The 11,282-nt window shown below is 34.1% G+C and overlaps 1 protein-coding gene across 2 annotated transcripts in view; it reads right to left on the bottom strand.

Moving 5' to 3' along the window:
• Positions 1–660: 660 nt before the first annotated feature.
• Positions 661–11,282, bottom strand: part of LOC107552704 (phospholipid hydroperoxide glutathione peroxidase, mitochondrial-like) — a 12,126-nt gene continuing 1,504 nt past the window's right edge. The window contains exons 1-7 of one of the 2 annotated variants that reach the window (XM_016234658.1): positions 8,752–8,840; positions 7,191–7,285; positions 3,283–3,427; positions 1,991–2,142; positions 1,758–1,782; positions 1,610–1,669; positions 661–980 (exon numbers count right to left, since the gene is read on the bottom strand). In XM_016234658.1, the coding sequence (XP_016090144.1) occupies positions 948–980; positions 1,610–1,669; positions 1,758–1,782; positions 1,991–2,142; positions 3,283–3,427; positions 7,191–7,285; positions 8,752–8,817 (576 nt within the window). In that variant the 5' untranslated portion in view covers positions 8,818–8,840 and the 3' untranslated portion in view covers positions 661–947. Of the gene's footprint in view, positions 981–1,609; positions 1,670–1,757; positions 1,783–1,990; positions 2,143–3,282; positions 3,428–7,190; positions 7,286–8,751; positions 8,841–11,282 lie in introns of those variants that run through there. The other variant, XM_016234659.1, reaches the window with a different exon arrangement.

Here is an 11,282-nt window from a genome sequence, read left to right as displayed (position 1 = left end):
ACACACACACACACGCACTCTCTCTCTCACACACACACACACACACACTCTCACACAAAAAACTGTTATAAATTATACTAACATAACTAGGCAAAAATGGCAACAAAATATCCCAAATATTAAAAATTAAAAGGGAAAAAAGTGCATTTCCTTCTTTTATCTCATTATTTGCCATCAGCCATCCAAATCATTTTTAATGTAAAATGCATTTATGTCATCAAGTCTTTTACATTACAGCCATTTTCGTATTTAATGCTGATTTTTAGCAGTCATGACTCCACTTCGTTAATTTAAATAAATTTAATTTGATTTATTAAGTTATTTCAGGGTTTCTCGAAATGGAATTCGCAAGGGAGGTAATGAATAATTGATCAAATAATACTAATATAAAATTAAATAATAATAATAATAATATAATTACATAATTTTAATAACTACAATAAAACATTTACTGAAAAAACTACTACATCTGACTAATAGTGCTATTATGAATTATTCATGTGGATTGGGCCACATTTCAACATGAATATGACGATCAAAAAGCAGCCCAATTTACCTGCACTCCCATATATGACCTGATTTAATCTCAATCTCTAAACATCACTCAGTCTAGTAAAGGAAAGCATTCATACTTTGTAAAAGAGGCAGCCACACAGGAAGTTCTGACGCTACTCTTTAATCATTACAGCTGTTCATTAGTAAAGCTTCTTCAGATACACCAGTGATTTCAGTGCAGTTCAGCTCCTCTCTGCTCAGCGGCTGGACATCGCAGGGGTTTCCCAGAGAATTTGCACGCCGGAGGACATCAGGCCGTCCCCACCTGAGCACAGGCTTGAGGAACGGCCGTCACACATCTGGGCTTCACCCTGCCAACATCCAGCCATGGACCAGAGAGGAGACGCACATCTACAAACACATGGGACGGAGATCGGGTCTGATCCAAATGGCTACAGGTACTTGGGAAGATCCTTTTCAACAACCTGATGGGACAAAAAACTTTTTTTATTTAATCTTTAATTATTATGCATTTAATAAAATGAATAAAATAAATGTAATAGTTAATTTAATTTTTATAAATATCAAAATGTTATACAATTTTATAAAATTAAAAAATTCAAATACATTTCATAAATGTAGCTTCATTTTTTATAAATAGAAAAATATTTAAATTTTTTATAAAATTTAAAACAAACAAATTCATTTAATAAAATCAATAGTGGTTTAATTTTATAGATCTACAAAATTTGTTTTATAAAATTTAAAACAAATACAAATGCAATGAATTTAAAAATGTTATGCATTTCTAATCTTTTAAACAGACACATTAAACAAATTTATTTAAATTTTAATAAATTCATATGTATATTATAATTATATGTTATAAATCCATAATTTAAAACAAATATATATTTAATAAAATAAATGTAATTATACCTAATAAAATGTAAAACATTTAAACAAACATTATTTTCTGAAGTAAATTTTTCTCAGATGGACTATTTATTCACCCTTATGCCGCTTCAAACCTATATGACTTGGAATGACATTAGTGTGATTAAATGACGACACAATGTTATTTTTGGGTGAAATTATTTTTTTCTTGACTTACGCTTGGATCGTCCATCGGTCCGTACCTCTTCACAACCTGACCTTCTCTGTCAATGAGGAACTATGATAAAAACAACAGTTATGAGGTCAGAGAATCAGAGAATAAATACCATCTATTAACATACAACTATTTAAATAAGCAGTGTTACCTTAGTGAAATTCCACTTGATGTTGCTGCGGAAATAAAAACAGTTGCATGCCAAATGATCAGTGCATTACAGAGTAAGTTCATCAATTTAAAAAGACAATACATCTTCAGTAAAAATGTCAGATTCCATATATTAAAGAATTACACAGCCCTTCATCGTAAAAAAAGATATTTCTGCAAATTTGCATAAGAGAGTAAGTGACAACTAAGAATAAACAAACCAGTCAGACTCACTTTCCCAGAGTTCCTCTGCCTTTGGGCTGCTCCTTCATCCACTTCCAGAGCGGATGAGCTCCGTCGCCGTTCACCTCGATCTTACTGAAGAGCTCAAACTCTGCGTTGTAGCCTTTGGCAAACTCCTTGATCTCCGCCTCTGTTCCAGGCTCCTGTAAAACACATTCTGTGAGAGTCAGAGGGAGATTTTCTTTGAACTTAAATCAGAATGTTTGAAGAACACTGTAATATTAAGAACTCTAACAGCACACAGTGTTTTGCACATTCATTTCTTAAGTAAAATACATTTGTCTGTAAACTAAAACTATTAAAAACATTTAAATTAAATAAAGATGTAATTGAACATGTAATTGAAATAAAATTAAATGAATAAATAAATACACAAACACACATTAAATAAATAAATGCACACACATACATACATATACACACACACTACCGTTCAAAAGTTTGGGATCAGTAAGACTTTTATTGTTTTTAAAGAAGTCTCTTCTGCTCATCAAGGCTGCATTTATCTGATCAAAAATACAGCAAAAAACAGTAATCTTGCAAAATGATGAGCAGAAGAAACTCCTGTAAAAAACATTAAAAATCATTCTGATCCCAAACTTTTTACCGGTAGTGTACATACACTGTGTGTGTGTGTGCATATATATATATATATATATATATATATATAATACACATTAAATAAAAAAAAAAAACAAATTAAAATGAAGAATGATAATGCAAATAAATGAATTTTGTATCTCTTGTAAGATTAAATCTCACCCCAAAACACAAAATAATCCACGTACAGCTTCACTCGTGTGACCTACTTACAGTCCTGACAGCAAACGCTCTTACAGTCTGCTACATTTCGTTAAAAAAAACAAATGTTCAGGACTGAAAGTGTTTTCATTCACAATATAACGCCACTGCTAAGTCTTCCTTCTTCTGCAGCAAGTATGCATTGCATAGAATGCTCATTTTCTGTATGCATGGAATACAGCATCCCATAATGCAACATGCTTAAATTGCAAATGAACCTGAAGCAATATTAAAGATTTCAATATTTACTCTCTTGACTCATTAACAATTTTTACACAAAACTGGAACAAAAAGCAAAAATAAAATCACTCAGAGATGCAAACTGAACACCACTCACTGGATTAAACATGCAACGTAATCAGGTCATGTGGAGTCACTATATCATACAATATCACTCTTTAAAATACTGCATAGTGTACTATTCAGTACACAGAATAAAGTATATAATGCACTACAAACTGGCATTTTATTCCTGTACATACCTGCTTTCCAAACTGGTTGCAGGGGAAGCCCAGGATGCGTAAACCTTTCTCAGCGTACGTGGCGTGCATTGCCGCAAACTGAGTGTAGTTTACAGGAGTCTTACCTCATTTAGAGGCTACGTTAGTGATGATGCACACATAACCCCTGAAACACACACAAACACACTTCAGACACCACGACCCAGATTCACAGAGCAAGATTACACTCGGCCAAAGACTAAAAATAACTGCATGCACAATGAAGAATGAGCATTAGGAGTATAATGTGGGTGAGGACAGCTGTGAACTGTTCAGCCAAAAATGGAAATCTGCTGGAAATGTGCTCACTGTCAGGCCATCCAAGATTAGGATGAGTTTGTTTCTTCATCAGATTTGGAGAAATGTAGCATTCCATCACTTGCTCACCAATGGATGCTCTGCAGTGAATGGGTGCCGTCAGAATGAGAGTCCAAACAGCTGATAAAAACATCAACAAATCCATCAAGACGTTTTTAACTTAAAGGGTTAGTTCAACCAAAAATGAAAATTAGCTTGTGTTTTACTCACCCCAGAGGCATCCTAGGTGTATATGACTTTCTTCTTTCAGACCAATCCAGTCGGAGTTATATAAAAAATTTTTTTTGATCTTTCAAGCCATTTAATGGCACTCAGCGGGTGTTGCATGCATCAGTCCAAAAGAACTTAAATAAAAAGTGCCCATCCATAAAAACCCGTCTCACACGAATCGATGCGTTTTTGTAAGAAAAATATCGATATTCAAAACGTAATAATCACTTTAATCTAGCTTGCGCTCACTGTTGTAACGGGAAGCAGTTCCGGGCGGATGACGTATGAGTTCAGCGCTGCGCATGCGCTGCTCAGAAGTGACGCACGCGGAAACGCAGCGGAGAGATCAAAACAAAACAGCGGTCACTAATTAGAAGTACTAAATGAGGATTTGTAAAGAAGAACGTCGGAGGATTTTGATATAAGCCAAGAGGAGACTGGTTTTCCTTTGCTAAAGTAAGGAAACTTTGCTTCCTTTGCTCCTGTAAACAAACGTTGGTTTTCACGAGACTCACCGGCGCAGCACTGAACTCATACGTCATCCGCCCGGAACTGCTTCTGTGTACAACTGAGCGCAAGCTAGATTAAAGTGATTATGACGTTTTGAATATGGATATTTTTCTTACAAAAACGCATTGATTCGCCACAGAAGGCCTTTGTTCACCCCCCGGAGCCGTGTGAGACACTTTTTTTTTATGGATGGGCGCTTTTTATTTAACTTCTTTTGGACTGAAGCAATGCAACACCCGCTGAGTGCCATTAAACATCAAAGATGTTTGAAAGATCAAAGACAATTTTTAATATAACTCCGACTGGATTCGTCTGAAAGAAGAAAGTCATTTACACCTAGGATGCCTCGGGGGGTGAGTAAAACACAAGCTAATTTTTGGGTGAACTAACCCTTTAAATAAGAGTCCATAATGCATAATAACGCTTCCTCCAGTGAAAAAGTGCATCTCCTGTTGTCTCTCACATCAAAATCCAGCCACATATTTGTTTAGAGCTGTTTTGTGCAGATTTCTCTCCTGATTCAGACCAGAACACTTTTTCACTGGAGGAAGCGTTATTATGGATTATGAACTAATTTCATATTTTAGTTAAAAACACCTTAATGATTAATTTGTTTAAGCTTTTGTCTTCTCCAGATGTTAACTGATGGACTGGATTACCTGTGGATTATTGTGATGTTTTTATCAGCTGTTTAGACTCTCATTCTGACGGCACCCATTCACTGCAGAGCATCCATTGCTGAGACACTGATGCAATGCTACATTTGTTCAAATCCAGGGCTCTAGACTCATTCATTTGCGACTAACTTTCTCAGTTGGTCTCACGAGCACATAATTAGGTCGCAAATATTTTTTGCTACAACATGAGATTAATCAATGCATGCTGACAAACTTTTATCATAGGTATATAGTAACCAAAGTGCTCAACTTTCAACCCGTTCATTTTCATCATCATTATTTGTCATTCAAATTTTGTGAACGGGAACTTCTCTTGTGCTACGTTATAAACGATCGTGCGCTTTCACTTTCGCCATCTTGGTGTCACATTTTAGAAGAAAAGATAATTGTCTGTTTTGCTTGTATCTATATGCCTTTCACTTTTTAAGACCACAACAAAAGATGGATTCACTGTTATTCTTAATTAAAAAGCACAACAACAATAAAACAGTAGGCTACAGCTTACATAACGTTTATTAACAAAAACTAATAAGACGAGGCATGGCATACACCACATGCTGTATTATATACCGACTAATAAATTACAGAACGTTTAGCAATCACTGAGAAAGAAAGCAAGCCTCCATAGCGTAACGTGAGGTAAACAGCAAAGATAACAAGCTTTTCAAAACAAAAAGAACAGTAAAACTAAACTGGCTGTCGGTGACAGGACTTGCATGTTTTTTTTCTTTCACAAGAATACGAACATGCAGGCCCGGATTGGCTAATCGGCACATTTTCATTCATCCATAGGCTATGGTTGCAATAAAAGTTTAGTTAAAAAATGTAAGTGCCATTGTTAAAAAAAATGCTGCATTGACTGACGTTTCATAGACGTTCAGTTGTTATGCTTTCAAATTTCATGCCAATTGTATGCATATATGTAATTTCACAGTATTTTCACCTAAATTACTACACTACTTGTGCAGTCACGTTCTATAACGGTACAATTTACTCAGGCCGATGACGTTTTTTGTATGAAATTAAAAGTATTTTTAGAATAATTGTACATAAATAGCAAAACAAATGTGATTTTTTTCTGGGAACTTTTTAACTGCAGGCAGACATACATTATGGTACAGTACAAATATTCTGAGTGTCCCTTATTCTGTCGCTTTTCCTTTAAAAAACAAAAAAAACAATTGTCCCTTATTTTCCATTTCTAAAGTTAAGATTTTTACATCAAAACGAAATCTCTAGAAAAAGTGAATTACAAGGCTGTAGAGAACAGTGCACTATTGCAGACTCATATGTGTCCCTGCAGCACAAAAGCAGTGTTAAGTCGCTGGGGGATATTTGTAGCAATAGCCAACAATACATTGTATGGGTCACAATTATACATTTTTCTTTTATGCCAAAAATCATCAGGATATTAAGTAAAGATCATGTTCCATGAAGATATTTAGTAAATATCCTACCGTAAATATATCAAAACTTAATTTTTGATTAGTAATATGCATTGCTAAGAACTTCATTTGGACAACTTTAAAGATGATTTTCTCAATATTTAGATTTTTTTGCACCCTCAGATTCCAGATTTTCAAATAGTTGTATCTCAGCCAAATATTGTCCGATCCTAACAAACCATACATCAATGGAAAGCTTATTTATTCAGCTTTCAGATGATGTATTAATCTCAATTTCGAAACATTGACACTTAAGACTGGTTTTGTGGTCCAGGGTCACATATACTGAGGTTTTAATTACATTATTTTAATATAGTCAGTCATGAATTAAAAGTGGGCCGGTCTAAGGCTGAAAATGAGTCCCACTCCGGCCCTGCCAACATGTTCATCTTCTCTGGTTTAAGCAGCGGTCTTTTATTTACTTTAGCTTGAAACCAAATCTTCCTTCTTCACAAATGCGACCACATTAAATTTTAACTCGCATATTCTCAAAGAATTGTCTAGAGCCCTGAAATCTGATGGAAGAAATCACTCATCTTCATCTTGGATGGCCTGAGTTTGAGTACATTTTCAGCAGATTTTCAAGAAACAGACGACTTAAGAAAAAAAATTTAAACAAACAAGTTTGTTTAATACTTCATATTAGGGCTTTGTTCAGATCACCAACCCCAAATATGAGCATTAATACAGATGCTTGAGTCAAAGTTTCTATATGTACTCATCTGTTGACCTGTATTTCTCCAGAGACACTTCATTTCCATCGATGTCTTTGGCTGAGAACTCGTATATGGATTTGGCCGACTGCCAGTCGTTGGCTTGGGCACACTGCGATAAACAGAGAGAGGTCAAAGGTCACAGGGCGTGATGAGTGTCTGCCAATCCCATCAAACCGATACGGAGCACAAGAACAATGATGTGCTATAAACCAATTACGCAACGTCCTCATGTAATATCTTAACTGATGAAATCTCATATTAAAAGTCATCTTTGCCCTCTGATACAGTTATGTGGGATTTTTTTTTGCTTACATATGCAACAAGTTATGCAAAACACAAGAAACTAAATATTACTTGACGGAGGGGATTTAGCAAAGAAGTTCTGCATTAAAATAACACTGACAATCTTAATATAGCGATCACGTGTAGAGCTCCTAAACCAAGCAGATTTTCCTGTGTCTGTGGGATTGTGTGCAGAAAACACGGGCTTCATCACACTTACAGCCGAGACTAGTCAAAGATAACCAGATTTAAGAGTAATCCATTACAAGCTTACCTGAGAGTTAAGACTATATATGACATGGTTTTTATATGCGTGAAATTAACAATTACACAAGAAGAAGAAAAAATGGACAGAAAATACAGATATATAAAGATCATGCAGTGTGGGTTTATTTATTAGCATGAAGTTTTTAGGCCTCAAATCAAGTCATATTTACAGTATGAACACATGGCGCATGGTTGAATGTGTTTTTAAAACATGCAGGATCATCTCTATTTTAAATAGTTCCACAACACTGATTTTACTACAGATTTGGGACAGGCAAACGAAACTGTGCCTATGGAGGCACTTTATAATAGTCAACAATTCATTTACTTTAATAACCACATTGCAAATTTATCTGGAGTGATTTTTATGTTGCATACTAACTAACATTAAGATATCAAATCTTTTAGATCATATTAAATTCACCTGCAACACATTACAATAAAACATGCATCACCCTAATATACAAAGAACTGGTGTATTTCATGAAGCATGCAGTGATATTTAATACAACCTAAATAATATACTTATTATTGAATACCACTGATAATAAAATCCACTCCAAATAATGCATTTATAACTGATAACTCTTACTAAAATCACTGGTTAGTCTTCACAATAAACCCAAATAGCGTAACTGATTTCTATCAATAATAATAAACCCTAAATCACGACATTATCATTGATTATTCTGGATTTTTTTTCCACGTGATTGAATTCGCTAAACCCAAAACAGGCCTGCCGACTTTAACGAGTCGTTTTGATAAACATACACTAACAAAACGAATATAAATTGATTTTAATGCATAAAGAAACCCACAGAGACATGATTACATCATTAAAGCTAACGAGCTAATGTTCCTGCATCGGAGTGAATTAACGGAGACACACAGGTGCCACAAATAAACACGCCGGACTTTGACCTACTCACAGCAACTACAATAACTAGCTGTTAGACAACACAAACTAGTCTTAACACTCTCTTAGACGCGTTAAACAGCAGGTAAAGGTGTTGTCTGGTATCTTACCATAGCTCTAGCGAAGCTCTTGCTCCCCAGCGCCCCGATCAACAGCGCTCGCTGAAACAACCACATAGTGCTGCAGCACAAAGCCCCGCCTCTTCGGTCAGCCTCAACCAATCAGAGACGGTGCTCAGCGCTCGCCGAAACAACTACATAGAGCTGTGGCACAAAACCCCGCCCACCCAAGGAAAAGACACGCCTCTTTGGTCAGCCTCAGCCAATCAGAGACGGTGCTCAGCGCTCGTTGAAACAACCATAGTAGTGCGGCACAAAGCCCCGCCTCTTCTGTCAGCCTCAGCCAATCAGAGACGGTGCTTATGCAACTAATGCAAAGTCAGATGATCAATACGTGCAATGCGTATATATTAAAGTATAAAAATACATTAAGATTTATACACAAAACCACCACAATTTACAGATCATCTTTCAGTTCTCAAAAACTCTATATTCATGGAAAAATAAATATTTTTATTAAATATATGAGTGCTGTGGTCTCTGGGCTCAATAAAATTAATTGAAAAATTATTATTATTATTATTTTATTACAATTGCCAAACGTATTTAAAAAAAAAAGTAACAATACGTAGTAGTAATACGTTTTAAAATACATATAAGCTACATATATTTAATGAAAATAAAACTTTACACTTACTAAAATTAAAAGTATAAGTAAAATAAAAAGTCTCATTAAATAATTTAAAATAAATAAACATGAATACATTAAAGAAATAATAATAAAACTAATTAAATTGATTAAAGTAAATAAAAATGATTACAATTAATTTATAAATAAATAATACGCAACAGTGCTGTACTGTAATGGATAGAAAAAAGTAACAACGCAAACTAAACTAAACATTTTCCAAATAATATTTTACGCATGTTAATAATATTTTTGGGGTCTTTATATGTTTAAAAAGGTAAATGTACAAAATCAAGAGAATATAAACATTAGTATAAATTTCACACATTTTAGATCATGGGTTTTCAAACAGGTCTGGAAAGAAGAGAAAAACAGTGTAATAAATTAATAAATAAATAACTAACTAATTAAAATTAAAATGTAATTTAAAGTAAACGTAAAAAAAAAAAAACATGTTAAAATAGAAATTAAAATTATTAATAATAATAAAAACATTTAAATAAATACATATAGAAAATACAATAGAAAAAAATGTAATAATGAAAACTATTTTTTTCAAATGATATTTTACACACATTTATCATATAAATTTTTCACAGTACAAACTGGGTATTCATGCATAAAATATATAGCTGCCTTTTAAATTTCAGGATGCTTAGCTGCATTTATAGGGTTTAAAACCTTAATAATATAGATATTATTAATATATTTTAAATATAAATATTAAAATTTATTTTAAACGCATATCAAGATTTGTTATATTAACAAATATTGCAATTGCAATTAAAAGATGTATTTATTACATGTAGCCCTGTCTTACAATAAAGGCTTTTTATATTTTACCTGCTATGTGATTATTTTAGTTTCTTGCAATGGGATCCACTTTTTGTTTTTAACAAATATTGCAATCTGTTAAAAGAACAAAAACTACCACATTTTGCATGCATTATTACATAGGAAAAAAAAAACTCAACAGGAAATCTTTAATTTATTCATAATGAATGTTTTCTTTGTCCTTCAGTTGGTTCCTGAGCACATCAAGAGAGGAATAGCATAGCAACAGCTGTGTGTGAAGTGACGTCAAACGGAAAAGCAAAAGTGATTTTGTCCAAACAGGTTTCCCAAACCCTTTCCTCTCTGCCATTGGTCAGATAAACAGGTCATTCTGCTCCAAACTCACTCACTGTTGACTATATAGTGAACTGGGTTAAGAGGCAGCATGCTCTCTGTGACGTCAAAACAGCTTTTCTTGACTGTAATCAGTAAACTCAAGGAGACACAGTTACCCAGAATTCAGTCTGGAGATCCCGAGGCACGAGGGCAGGTGAGTCCGAAAACGTTCATTAACTCATTCTTTGTGTTACTTGAAGTTGAAATCTGGTGCTTTACGATCATGGATTGAGAGATTATTTAGTCTGAAGTGTGTAAGCCTGGATATCAGCATTGAGAAGCACACAGTGGTGGAGCAGTATTTAGTTATAAAGGTGTTGATTTCTGTCTGACAGATGGTGAAGATCATCCGGCCGAGTGAAACAGCTGGACGATACATCACATACAGACTCGAACAGTGAGGACCAGTGTGTTTATTTTTATTTGATGCCAAACTCAAGATTTACACATGTTTTGTTTTGCTTTCTGTGAAGTGACTGGCTTTTCATTGCTGTCTATTTCTTTTTTTCTTATAATGGAGGACTGAGATTCTTATGATCGAAGGCAACAATTATGAATTTAGATTTATCTTTAACTTCTATAAAAATAAATGTTTAATGAATGGTTTTGTTACGGTGTTATTTTTAATGCATTTTTAATGCATTAATGGCAAAAACTTAATCCCAATTTATATAGTAATTTATGTACGTGTATACATATATATCGCGATATGCGATACGATAAT

The sequence above is a fragment of the Sinocyclocheilus grahami genome, unplaced genomic scaffold (assembly GCF_001515645.1).
Source record: "Sinocyclocheilus grahami isolate Dianchi unplaced genomic scaffold, SAMN03320097.WGS_v1.1 scaffold456.1, whole genome shotgun sequence".
In the NCBI taxonomy this organism is placed as follows: Eukaryota; Metazoa; Chordata; class Actinopteri; order Cypriniformes; family Cyprinidae; genus Sinocyclocheilus; species Sinocyclocheilus grahami.
This window is presented reverse-complemented; position numbering and strand designations above follow the sequence as displayed.